General features: G+C 43.0%; 1 protein-coding gene across 1 annotated transcript in view; it reads left to right on the top strand.

Moving 5' to 3' along the window:
- The window catches only part of pitpnc1b (phosphatidylinositol transfer protein cytoplasmic 1b), a gene marked incomplete at its 5' end in the record, with an annotated part of 81248 nt that overhangs the window by 54901 nt on the left and 11698 nt on the right, over nucleotides 1–14649 (top strand). Inside the window, 2 exons of the mRNA XM_079503632.1 lie at nucleotides 3069–3161; nucleotides 7503–7658. Coding sequence (XP_079359758.1) covers nucleotides 3069–3161; nucleotides 7503–7658 — 249 coding nt within the window. The remainder of the gene's footprint in view (nucleotides 1–3068; nucleotides 3162–7502; nucleotides 7659–14649) is intronic.

Here is a 14649-nt window from a genome sequence, read left to right as displayed (position 1 = left end):
ATGACACAATGCCTTTGGACATCAGTGACAAGGAAATGCAGGGCTGTTGATAGGGCAACAAAGACAGAAAGAGACAAGCACCCTGCAGCAAATTCAATACATACCATAGCTTTTCTTTTCTTTTCTTTTGTCTTATCTGGTCTTTTGTCGTTGTGTCTTTTCTTTTCTTACACAAGTTAAAGGTAAGGTGAGTGATATTCTTTGATCATTATAAAAGCTCTGTATTCTGATAGTAATCATTGGTGTTGTTAAATGGTAAATGGTTAATGGTGCATTTATATAGCGCAATCCAAGGCGCTTTACATAGTGCATTACATTCACCCATTCACACACACACATTCATACACCTATTGCGGTGGAAGCCATGCAAGGTACCAACCAGCACATCGGGAGCAATTTGGGGTTTTAGTGTCTTGCCCAAGGACACTTCGACATGTAGACAGGAGGAGCCGGGATTCGAACCGCCGACCCATAGATCATTGGACGACCTGCTCTACCTCCTGAGCCACAGTCGCCCTTGTTCAGTCCAGCTCTTTAATAAACAGAAATGTTCAGGTACAGTTACTGTAGAACAGTGGTTCCCAAAGTGGGGTCCTTGAGGGAGTTCCAAGGGGTCCCCATGCAGCTAAATGATAGTTAGAAACCAAATGGACCCTTATGGGTGTGTAACTCTGAGAGTGTACAAATGGAACCAAATGGACCCTAATGGGTGTGTAACTCTGACAGTGTACAAATGGAACCAAATGGACCCTAATGGGTCCATTTGGTTCCATTTGTACGCTCTCAGAGTTAAATTAACATTGATTTTACAATATACATTGGGGGTCCCAGAGATAGAAATTAGATGGGGGTCCGTAGACAAATACATGTCAAATGCATGTCAAACTGGGGGTGCTTGAAATGAAAATGGTTGAGAATCAAGAGCCGTAAACATCTTCTCTTATCGGGTTCCCTGACATAATCCTTTCAAATGGGGGTCCGTAGGGCTAATTAGTGTCAATTCCTTGACCTGAAATGGCCAATCAGGAGTAAGTAGTGAGTACACGTTCAACATGCTTCAATTCTATACTGTTCCAGTTCCAAGTTTGTCTTCTCATTTATATATTTGTGTCAACACTTCCAATTGCACGTTCAATCGGTAGGCTATATCTTGTCTGAGTTCTTTATTATCCTGATTGGATCACATTGGAATCCTGACCTGAAAATGCATTTTCTGTTTAATACAGAGCTGAACAAACACTCTATAGAAATTAGTTCTATATCAGAGCTATTTCATTTAACACTTATATGTTGACCAAAGCAAATCACATACGCTATAGCGGCTATACCTTTAAAATGACACTTTGGTTTGTGTTGTGTTGTGATGTAACCTCATGTACTGGTGAGTTATCTTCAATAGGATTAGAAACCGATCCTTACAAATATTATCCTCATTGACTTGAATTGCGCGGTGAAACAGATCTCAAGTCATTTAGCGCACAAATTAACGAACGCATTCATATCCGGTGGATATATACATTTACAAAACCCAACAGGACAACACAGCATTTCTTTTCAAATAAAACTTCTCCGTTTTATTTGACATACATTTGAAATGATACAGCAGTCATTCACAATCCTTTGTAGTTCAAGACCCGAAAGAGAAATTGGATGTCTCCCCGGGAGCCAAACTAATGTTTTGTTGGTTTTGGATAACTCCATGATAGATGGATGCAAACTGACGACGATCAGTTGTCAGTATGGATAGATGAAATATTCTCTGCTTGTAAGGTTCTCTCGGTACACCCGCTTTACAAAATGTAACTGCAGCAATCCAATAAAGTCCAGTTTATTGTGCTGCAGACTAATCTATCGGAAAAGGTACGCAACAACAACGCAATAAGTCAACCTTGGTTTGGCAGACGCATATACACAACAACAGATGCGGTTTTATTGTTTCGATTCATATCATAGTTCATAGTGTGTGTGTGTGTGTACGTGCGTACGTGCGTGCGTGCGTGCGTGCGTGCGTGCGTGCGTGCGTGCGTGCCTGAGAGCCATTAAGAGTTAATTCTAAACGAGGATAAATGAAGGAACAAATGTTTTTCACCCTCGCTGTCTCCCTCTTTTCCCCAGAACTCTCTCTGTCTGGCTCTCTCTGTGTGTGTCTCTCTCTCTCTCTGTGTGTGTGTCTCTCTCTCTCTCTGTGTGTGTCTCTCTTTCTGTGTGTGTGTGTGTGTGTGTGTGTGTGTGTGTGTGTGTGTGTGTGTGTGTGTGTGTGTGTGTGTGTGTGTGTGTGTGTGTGTGTGTGTGTCTCTCAAATATTTGTGTGTGTGTCTCTCTCTGTGTGTGTGTCTCTCTGTCTCTCTGTGTGTGTGTGTGTGTGTGTGTGTCTCTCTGTCTCTCTGTGTGTGTGTGTGTGTGTGTGTGTGTGTGTGTGTGTGTGTGTCTCTCTCTCTGTGTGTGTGTGTGTGTTTGTTTGTGTCTGTCTGTCTGTCTGTCTGTCTGTCTCTCTCTGTGTGCGTACATGTGCGCGTGCATGTACGAGCATCCGTAGCAAGGTTATTATAGTTAACGAAATAAAAACAAATAAAAACAAAACAAAAAAATTCGGGACAACACTAACAATAACAAGCAAACCTGCCCTGAAAACTAATTAAAACTCAAACACAATTAGAAAAAAGAATGTCAAAACTAACTAAAACTAAAATATAGTGAAAAATACAAAACGATTATAACCTTGGCTCCGTAGACTAGTGTATGTGTGTGCAGCTCCGCTGTGATTCGCTGTGAGGCCCTGGGGGTGTGGTTGTTGTTGTTGTTGTGTAGGTATGAAGCCTCACTATTCTAGACACTCGCTCATCTACTGAACCGTATCATCACCTGTGTGTGTGTCTGTGTGTGTGTGTGTGTGTGTGTGCGTGTGTGCGCGTGCGCGCGTGCGCGCGTGCGTGCGTGCGTGCGTGCGTGCGTGCGTGCGTGCGTGCGTGCGTGCGTGCGTGACTGTGTGTGTGTGCGTACAGTAACAGTAATGGTCTATTCTGGTACAGTACAGAATGTGACCCCGCTCCATCTGTTGTGCTGTGCAGGTTTTCGGGGACACACCGACCCCAGCGGGGAGTGTGAGCTTCCTGGACATCCTCTCTGACCCCATCCCTGAAAAACACTACAAAGAGGCGGAGGTACACGCACGCACGCACGCACGCACGCACGCACGCACGCACGCACGCACGCACGCACACACACACACACACACACAGGCGTTATGTTGTATTTTTGCAACCTTTTGGGACGTTTGCATTGACTTACATTCATCCGCTAAAAACAGGGGTACCCAAAAACTTTTTCAGCTGGAGACCTAAACGTGCAGATATGCAGTACCTTACTACCTTCACCACTTACGCCCTATTCAAACATAGCAAAAGTTCGTCACTTCGTCACGTCACTTTTTGTTCCTCGTACATTTCAGATGTATTTCTTTTATTCTATTACCACGGACCCAGGTGAGCTTTTGCCAGGTGAAGCTTTTTTTTTTTAAAGATCTGATGCAAAGCCTTCCTTCTTCTTTATTTTATCTGGACAAGCGCTAGTGCGACATAACTCCCCCTGGGCATTTGAACGTTGGCGACACACAAGTTTGTGTCACATCACCGCTCTGACGGTGTCCGATATTTGCGCGGGACAGTCATATTAACACACAGAAAGATACAGGTTTACTGAATGTATAGCATATACAATTTATTTACAAATAGTAGCCCTACCTCAAATAGACGGCCTGGTTCCTGTTATACACCCAGAGTCTGACACAGTGACACCATTTCACGCTAACGGGGCTATATGCACACATGCCATTTTTGGAAAGAACTTGGGCCACTTCATTACTTCCTTTTCACAGGTGTTACCAATGATACTAATGAAGGCTCTGTTCCATTCTGGTCAAACAGAGTCAGGGTGCTGTGCAACGTGCATGTTGGCTCCCTCCCATTATGGAAACACTCTGCTAGCCACTGGCCCACACTTATACTGCCACCTGCTGGACGCACAGCCAACCTCAGACTTCCGAGGCGATTTGAAGGCTGCACACACAGGACCGACATCCTGTTTTACTAAATAAATAGCGTCAATGCTAGCGAGCTAAAATATAGCCATCCTTGCTCTAGAAAGCGCCAACGTTTCCATCTAGACCACCCAAGACCTCTGAACATCGCGCGTTACATCCAAACCACGGAGAGCTCCGTAGATTTTGAATTATTCAGCTTTTTAGTCAGCCTGTATAATGGGATGCGGACGGGAGCGAGGTTGCGCAACCCGGTCTAGGATCGCTAAAGAAGGAAAGGCCAAGCCAAAATAATAATGAAAAAATTGAAATCAGCGATCCGGTTTGATATCAATAATAAAGCTTATCAGACGGAGTATTACGCCAGAAGCAGTTGCTAGTTGGATTCCTTCTGGCGGAACGTTACGTCACAAGCAGTAAGTCTGTTAAGTGTTCTTGAGTGGGTTCCACATCGCCCCGTACGGGTGTGTGTAACTTTGAGAGTGTACAAATGGAACCACATGGACCCGTAATGGGGGTCGTTGAAATTAAAAAGTTTGAGAACCACTGCACACTAAATGGAACAGAGCCTTAATTAGTATCATCGGTAACACCTGTGAAGGAACTTAAGGAAGTAGGGAAGCAGCCCGTTATACTGTGTGCATATGTAGCCCATTGAAACCGTAACTAAAGAATGGCTCGGTGCAGGCCGGTGCAAAAAATTATTAAAAGCTTTCTGCAATTAGCCGCCTGGTTCCTTTTAAACACCCGGGTACAAATCGATTTTGTCTATAGGCCTGTCTCACAGCCATTCCCCGCCCCCTTTCCAAGCCCCCATTCCAGACCTAGTGGTGTTGACGTGACGTCACTCCATAGACATTACATGTTAAAAGACCTACATTCAGAAGCCATAAACAACGCTTTTTCTGAAGGTAAACTTTATTCTATTTGTTTTAGCTGTCTTACCATCTTGTTTTCTTCATAATAATATTGGTCTTTTACATTTTAACATTTGGAAACGGCCTTAAATGGTGCAGAGAAAGCAGGTAGGGATGTAGCTCTGGTCCATAGCCTTACTCATGGATTTTAACATGTAATGTCTATGGAGTGATGTCACGTCAACACCATTAGCTCAGAAAAGGGGGCGGGGAAAGGGGGCGTGGAAGGGCTGTGAGATAGGCCTATTACAATGCCCGGGCTCAGTGGCGTGCACAGACATTTAGAGGGGCAGGTGCTCAAGTGAAAAAAGGGCACCTTGTGCAGCACGTGGAACTGGCCGGTTGCCTTAATAGTGTGAGATGTATTGATTTTGGGGCCCTAAATAATATATTGGAAGCTTTTTATCAAGAATTGATCAATGTCACCATGGTCCACATACTGTACATTGTACACTGTTAAAAAAAAGAAAAGGGCACATTGCTGTCCAGAGGGCAAAGGGCAGGTGCTCTAGCACCACCTAGTGTCTATCTGTGCACGCTACTGCCCGGGCTACTATTTGGAAAAATCCGGTAAACTGTCCATAGTCCATACTGTCTATATACATATATATATATTCTTGTATACGCTCTCTGCCCATGGCGCAGTGACCTCGCCCAGTGTTTCTCTATAATCTTTCTAATTCCCTCCCTGCCAACATCACACATTTCCTCTATCTCCGGAGACAAAGGTCACACACACACACACACACACACACACACACACACACACACACACACGCAAAACTCTGACACATCAAAAAGCCAGACTGATAAGTAAGCGTGGGAGCGTGAAGTCACAGACACAAGCACATTCCAGTCATCAGTGGTGGTCAAAGATGTTAAGCCAAATTCACACTTCGCCGACGGAAAACAGCAGACCTACAAGCTCACGAGGCCTCGCGGGTGCCACGCCTTGTGAGCTTGTAGGTCGGCGTTCTTTTGGTCCGTGCGGCATGGCCGCGCGACGGAACATAAACGGGGCTCCAGCCAGGCTGTTATCGCACGAGCACACACAATCCTCAGAGGTTAGGTTGAGAAACAGCCTGCCTAATTACACTCACAACACACACACACACACACACACACACACACACACACACACACACACACACACACACACACACACACACACACACACACACACACACACACACACACACACACACACACACACACACACACACACATTTATATGCGCCCGGCCTCCCACACACACAAAAGCGTGCACGCAGACATAAAATACACACACACACTCAAACTCTCTAAGCACACTAACACTCTCTCACACTGAGTCACACACCATTTTTATGAATACAAACTCACTCACTCTCTCAAAACTTTCACACAAACACACTATCAAACTCATTCATAAACAGACACACACACACGCACGCACGCACGCTCAATCTCATTCATACACACATTCTCAAACTCCAAACACACGCACGCATGCACACACATACACACAAAACCATTTTATACACACCCCTCAACTTTCATATACACACAAAAACACTCTTAAATTGTAACAAAGGGGTTCCACTGGCTGCGCCTCAAGCCAAATTCAGGCTGGTCCGGATCGGGTCTGGTAAGAAGAAGGAACTCACTGGAGCAAACTCTGACAACCTAAAGCCTTTTTATAACAGGGTGCAGGCAAGCTACTCGCATGCAATGCAATGCAATGCATCAATTCAGTTCAATTCAATTCAATTCAATTCAATCGCATTGAATTGAATTGAATTGAATTGAATTGAATTGAATTGAATTGAATTGAATTGAATTGAATTGAATTGAATTGCATTGCAATTCAATTGCCTTTATTGGCATGAGAAAACAAAATGTATGTACAATTGAACATACATCAAGGCCTCGCAGCTCAACAAGCTCAATAAGATCATAAAGAAGGCCAGCTCTGTTGTGGGCCTCAGAATGGAAAAGGCTGCAGTCAGTCGCGGAGTGGAGGATTAGGGGCAAACGTAAACTCCATGCTCCCGTCCTTTGTATGTCGTGCTGCAGGATTAGATAGGGTGAGCACCTTCTTCAGCCGAAGGCTCACCTCCCCCCCCCCCCCCCCCCCCATACGGAGCGGTACAGACTCTCTTTCGTGCCAACTGCCATCGGACTCTATAATGCAAATGCATAAGAACTGTCTCCCCCAATGCATTATGGTCCTATAATTATGTTGGCCCTGGTTGTGTGTGTTTATGTCCACCTCTGTCTGTTTGTCTAGTAGTTTTATTTATCTGGTCACATTATGCTGCGGTAACGCCTCAATTTCCCTTTGGGGATTGATAAAGTATATCTCATCTCATCATGCACGTGAACAACGTTTCAACGTCAATTCATCATGAAGATGGATTGACATCAAAGCGTTAATTGTCACGTACTCGGCTGCTCCGGTGCCTTCATTAATTCCTTCTTCTTACTTGCCTTGTTTCTGTAAACCTGCTAACACAGCGCAACGTGCCTAAATAAATCCCGTCCCTTATGTGCGTTGTTGTGCTGTGCAGGACCTGAGCCTCTGGCAGTCCAGTCGGACGGGCCGGGGGCCTCTGAAGGAGGGCTGGCAGGACCGCAGCGACCCCATCATGTGCTCCTACAAGAGGGTGGAGTGCAGCTTCGAGGTCTACGGCCTCCAGGGGCGGACGGAGGAGTTCATACACAAAGTGAGGCCAGAACACATTAAGGCTTATAGGCCTCATTCACACCTAAAAGACACCTGTCTTTTGTCCGTGTCTTGTCCGTGTTTAATGGCCGCCCCAATGCATTTCCAATGGAAGTCACATGGTTTGACCAAACATTTTTGTTTGATGGCTGTGTTCTGCCCCCCTCCCCCCCATCAAACAAAAATGTTTGGTCAAACCATGTGACTTCCATTGGAAATGCATTGGGGCGGCCATTAAACACGGACAAGACACAAGATAGCTGTCTCAATAGTGTGAATGAGGCCTTAGTGCACGGCACACACAGTCGCATATACTGTACCAGTGTTGATTGTGACAGCACATTTTTGTGTAGTTTCAGTCATATCTTAGTCATGTGAAATGTTTTAGGTTTCGTCTAGTTTCAGTCGACTAAATGTCATAAGATTTGAGTTGACTATTTAAATCTACAGTTTATTTTGTCGACCAAAATGTATACTTTGGTATACAGAGAAGCTTCCAGAGGTTGGCCCACCATCATTACCAGCAACCAACACTGTCCTTTACTGTTAGTATAAGATAAGGAACAACAATGTCCCAATAGGGAAATCCACAGTCATTCATCAACATCTATGTCGTGAAAACAGTTTTAGGGCTGCGCAGCTGTCGATTATTTACTCAATTAATTAGTGTGGTTGCCCTAAAGGGGCAACCAGACTATTGTAATTGTGGGCTCGCAACAGCGAGCACACACTAGTTATTGCCAGTTTATATTTATTCTTGCTTTATTCCAATTTCCGCCCTTTTTTCGAATTCCTACTACTTTCACACACTTTATGCTAGAAATTTAGTTCAAACTTCAAACTGTTCAGCTCTTTGCAGTTATGTGTGCTTGCATTTAGATTTTTACAATTGTTTATACTTTTTTAACTTTTTAACTTTTTAACTTTTTTTGACATTCTTTATAATGAGAGTCGATGGGAGAAACGTCCCATTTTTCACAGTTGACTTTTTTGTGCTCTTATTACTCTGTCATACTTTCACTTTGAAACTCCATTCAAACTTTAAAATGTTCATCAATCTTTGAATTTTCATTGGTGAAAAAGTTGTTTTGAAAAAGTTTATACTTTTTAAAATATTTAACTTTATTTATAAAATGTTTCTCTCATAGACAATGTATGGGATTTTATCTCTAAATCAACCTCACTTTTGCAGCCTCATTACTCTGGCATACTTTGTCGTAGAAACGTGATTTAAACTTTAGCTAGCTCACACGGCTGTGGACTTTTTCGTGGTTCAAACCGTATTCGAATATGTTACACGGTTTCTCCGATATCGCAGTTCAATCGCAGGCCGTATCGTCTAATTAGTGCGCCCTTAGAGTGCGGGGCCTCCTTGAGTAGAGTGTGGAAACTGAAATGCTTCACCTCGGAAATCTACCAAACAAATTGTCGTCCTGGCCAAAATATTCACTTTACACGGATGTTCTTTGGTCATTTTGTAGCCACACATGTCCTCTTTCACACAATGTAACCACCAAAGCACAGATACATACAGAATGTGAACTACGGCCTTTTAAGTGACACAAATACAGTCAAGCTGCCCATTGACCTCCATTGTATAATTCTTACGAGGAAAGTATCGTGAAGACAATTCTTAACTCGCTCTTATAACCACATTTTCGATCGTACCAACACCACCATCGCACATGTTGTACCTCAATGGCTCAGGCCACTCAAAGTGAAAAAAATATTTGCATTCGACTTTTACTTTTTGCGATAGAGCAATTTGTTCGGGCATAGGTTTTTCCCTATTCAGGCCCATTGAAATCTCCCAGTCATAGTGAAGCACTGTTTTACTCTCCCACAGCTGAGACATATAAGGGCTTAATTACAGGGCTGACATTAGAGTTACAAGATCTCAATGAGTTGCTCTGCGAAACCTTGTGAGCTTGTAGGTCTGCTATTTGTGCAGTCACAGACACACGCATGCATACGCACGCACGCACGCACGCACGCACGCACGCAGCTTGTAGGTCTGCTATTTGTGCAATTAGGCTCTACACACAGAGTCACAGACACACGCATGCATGCACACGCGCGCACGTGCACACGCACGTGCACGCGCACGCACACGCACACACACACACACACACACACACACACACACAAAAACCCTGTCTTTTGCTTGCAGCATGCTACAGTCTTGCAATTTGCTCCATGGGCTTAGACCACCAATAGGAGCACGCTGTACTTAATTAATTGCTTAAGCCCCGCCCTTCTGTCTTCCCATTGGCTGGCCTTTACACAGCTCTAACTTTTGTTTGCAGCATGATACAGTCCTGACAATTTGTTTATGGACTTACACCACCAATAGGAACACTAATATAAACTTAAAAAATATATATTTTTTAAACTTTTTTTTTTTTAACTTTTTTTTTTTTAACTTTTTTTTTTTAAAACTTTTTTTTTTTAAACTTTTTTTTTAAAACTTTTTTTTTTAAAACTTTTTTTTAACTTTTTTTTTTTAACTTTTTTTTTTTAACTTTTTTTTTTAAAAAAACTTTTTTTTTAAACTTCTTTTTTTTTTTAAACTTTTTTTTTAAAAACTTTTTTTTTTTTAAACTTAAAAAAAAACTTAAAAATAAAAAACTTAAAAAAGAAAACTTAAAAATGAAAAACCAGTGTTCAGACTTGGTGGGTGGTCCCACAGACACAGCTATAACTTTATACATTGCGTTTTTAGCGAGCCCACGCAGTTTCTACAGGAACTGCTTTCTAGTTGTAACACTTTATTTTTTATACTGGAGTAACCCTTTTTTTGAAACGCTACTCCTCCCACAGTTTTAACTGTACGCACTTGACCCATATGTCAAATTGACCGGAAAAATCGGAAATGGTGTGCTTGCTCATTGCTAAGAGAAATATTGTATAGTTTAATTGATATGAATTTATTAGTGAATTAAATTTCCCCATTGACATGAATGGGAAAATGCGAAAAATCACGTTCAAGTATTTTTTCCTCGGAGACCGTAAGGGCTATAGTTACAAAACTTGGAGGGATAATTCGTAATACTTACTAAAATTAATTAACTTATAATTATATCGGTCGGCCTCATGGTGGCGCTATAACAGCCCACTATACGTGTTGGCTTATAAGTCTTGAACCGTAGGTCGTAAATTCAAAATTCCTTTCTCCCTGTATTCCTTGGGCCATGACGCATCTCCCCATATAGGCCACGCCCATTTGCGTCATGATAGATCTTCCGCCATTTTGAATTTTCTCCAAAACACACTTTTTGCTCCTCCTCCTACAGATTTTGTCAAAATCTCACAAAAATGTGTACACATGATCTCTGGACCTTTCCGATGAAGACACCACAGGCGGAATTTTGATAGTGCGTATCGTTCGGCCGTAATCGGCTTCCGAAGTTAGTGGGACGGGCCTATTTTACACAAAATGCCTAAAATCCCGAACGAAATGTCCGATCCATCCCAAATTTGAATCACATGTCGCGGGTGGTTAAATCAACCAAGTACCAAAAGCAATTCCATTTTCATCCATAGGGGGCGCCGCAAATGCGAGAAATGTAACCGTTTGTCGCAAAAACATGATTTTTGGGGGATAAATCCCCTCCAAATGACTTACGCATGATCGCAGGGGTGACGCGACATTGTAATTGGCTGGCAATATCAGTGGGAGGGGCATATGTGAGCCACTGCGGCAACCACACTTTGCAATTTTTTAAAATTGCGACCTTTCTAGTTGCACAATGGTGTTGTGCAAAAGTAGCACAAGTACAAAGTATATACCACTATCTGCTATGGTGTTAAGTGGTCAGATGGGTGGGCCGCATGCATTTCCAGTGCATGTTTATTTTAACCCATTTTGGGCGGGAATTTTGGTGTTAGCATTATGTTATGCTTTAGCTATTGAAAAATAGCAGATCTACAAGCTCATAGCGCGCCACCGAGTGGCGCGCTATGAGCTTGTAGGTCTGCTATTTTTGAAAAACCGAAGAACCACAGACATAGAAACATAGCTTTTTCAGAAAACTGTCAGGATGTAGAAGACATTTTTAGAATCTGATCTCAGGTCAAAATGGGTTAATGAACAATCACGGCTTGAATCAATGGAACTGATATAGTATACTTTAGGTTCCTGCTTTATATCGGTATCTCAAATAAAACAAAGCAAACAAATCGTACGTTACGTTAATATTATCATTAAAGCCGTAGTGTTTTGCCAGTTTCAATATCTTCAGGACAGTTCAGCCTGCTCTGTGGAAAGCTCAAATCTTCTGCCACCAGAAGGGAGGAGATGCAACGCAATGCAATGCAAGAACTGTGCAGAACGGATCACTAGAGTACCTTGTGTGTGTGTGTGTGTGTGTGTGTGTGTGTGTGTGTGTGTGTGTGTGTGTGTGTGTGTGTGTCTGATAATAGCCTGCTCATTCATTGTTTGAAGGGATAATTGTCATGGCATTGTCAGTCTGCAGTGCACCAGACAAGCAATCTGTCATTTCAAACTATTGCAGACAAGTTACCATACCAACCAGGCTGTTATCCCACATCTTAGTAAAGTAGTGGTTGTCAAACCTTAGGCCCCACTTGAACATATCAAAAGCGTTTGCCTCAAAAGCGTTCTTCGTGGTGTGCGTTAATTCGCGCCCACCCATCTGAGTGCATTTTCAGAGCATGTTATGGTCAAGTAATCCGCCTTGGATCTATTGAACTAACTTAAGTTCCTTTTGAACCCTAACCGTTTAACTCTGAGTTATACAGCCAGAACCAACATGCACAATAACAGCACCCTGATTCTGTTTGGTCTGGAACAGAGCCTTCATTAGTGTAATTGGCAAGAGCTGTGAAGGAAGTAAGGAAGAGGCCAAATGTCTTTCCAATATGGCTGCCGTGTGCCTCGCTGGTTGTGTTTATAATGTATAATACTGCATGGTAAAATGCTAACATGAACTTCTGCTCAACTCCATAGACCACTGGTTCTCAACATGACCACATGTTGAGAACCTCCAGCGGTCCTTGAGGGGGTTCCAGGGGGTCCCCACTCCCCAGCTACATCATTGATAGTTAGGCTATAGAAACCAAATGGACTCGTCCATACGAGACTCTGTAACTCCAAGTGTGTATAGAAATGGAACCAAATTGGACCCGTATATGAGTTTAATGAATGCCGAGGATTTGACGCTGTAGATTGGGGTCCCAAAGATAAAACGGTAATGTGAAATGGGGGTCCGTGGCCCAATGCATATCAAACTGGGGGTCCTTGAAATAAATAAAGTGAATAACTGCAGTAGACTACATACAATATGCATCCACTGTTGCAGTAGATCAGCTATGTTCAAGAAATCATGACAAAAATTATTATTAATTATTAATGTTGTATGTGTGTCCCACTTCCTGGTTAAAAAAAATAAAAAAAGTAAAATCATGCAGTCTTAGGCTGAGCTCACACCTTTAATGCACTGCATTGCTGTTGTTGTGTAGTGTCATGGCCGCCCCAATGCATTTCCAATGGAGGTCACATGGTTTGACACAACATTGTGTTGTGTGAGGGGGAGGGGCGCAGTCGAAACACAGCTGAAAGCCATACAACAGACCATGTGACCTCCATTGGAAATGCATTGGGGGCGGCCATGACACTCACAACAGCAATGCAGTGCATTAAAGGTGTGAGCTCAGCCTTAGGGTGCACTCACACCTTTACTGCATTGCTGTATGCTTGTTGGATGAATGTTGTGTAGTGTCATGGCCGCCCCAATGCATTTCCAATGGGAGTCACATGGTTTGACACAACATTTGTGTTGTATGAGGGGGAGGGGCGCAGTCGAAACACAGCCGAAAGCCATATAACAGCTTGTAGTCCAAAATGTGGACTACAAACCATGTGACTTCCATTGGAAATGCATTGGGGCGGCCATGACACTACACAACATTCATCCAACAAGCATACAGCAATGCAGGTCTGAGTGAGGCCTTAGAGAATCTAACACTGCAGCCACACATGGCTTCTTTTGGCTGGATGGCCTGCAGTAGAGTTCACGGTCCATTTGTATGCAGCACGATACATACTGCATAAAAACAAAAGTCATCCACCGCTAATTGGATTTGCTTCCTTGTGCTCCATTTGAATCCCGTTGTACAACTTTGTCTTGCATGGGTCCTTTCTTGCAATACAACAGAGTCTGACAATAGACCAGCGAGAAAACATGACTGCATGCTTATTTTAATGAGCTTTCGGTCTAGTTTTCCAAAACAAGTGGAGTGTGGCTGGTGCGTGTCCCTCGTGTAGGTTTAATATGTATTTTAAATGAGGCGATAATTATTGTCTAATTTGTGAAAAGGCTGTGTGGGAGGCTTATGGGGGAAGGAAGGTACATGCAGCCAGGATATAATCCTAGTCCTAGCTAGGGGCGAGCAGTAATATGTTTTCATTTAAACACTTAGACAAATTGATCTTACCAGTTCCAGTGGTGGGGACATTTTTTTAACTTAACCCAATTTGACCCGGGAACGATTCTACAAAATGTCTTCTAAATCCTGACAGTTTTCTGGAAAAACCCTATGTTTCTGTGTCAGTGGTGCTCAAACGATTTCATGTCAAGGAGCCCTAGAATTATATGTAATTGGCCGCCGACCCCCATCTGAAAATATGTTGTTCCAGGGACCCCCCCACAGAAGCAAAGATTTGAGTTAAAAACGTTCGCTCTGAAAGAATATATATTCAATGATTTGCACTACATTTTCACAATTTTTCAAAAATAGCAGACCTACAAGTTCATAGCGCGGCACTCGGTGCCGCGCTATGAACTTGTAGATCTGCTATTTTTCAATAGCTAAAGTATAACATAATGCTTTAAAAACACCAAAGGTTCCCGCCCAAAATGGGTTAAAGTAAAAGCAGGCGTAGCAATAAGCACAAGTAGGCCTATAGAAGTAAAAGACCTGTACTCGGCCCGGGCTGGCGGTCAGGACCCTTAAGACTCCAAAGTAGCCTG

Source organism: Electrona antarctica (assembly GCF_951216825.1).
Source record: "Electrona antarctica genome assembly, chromosome: 6".
NCBI classification, from domain to species: domain Eukaryota; kingdom Metazoa; phylum Chordata; class Actinopteri; order Myctophiformes; family Myctophidae; genus Electrona; species Electrona antarctica.
This window is presented reverse-complemented; position numbering and strand designations above follow the sequence as displayed.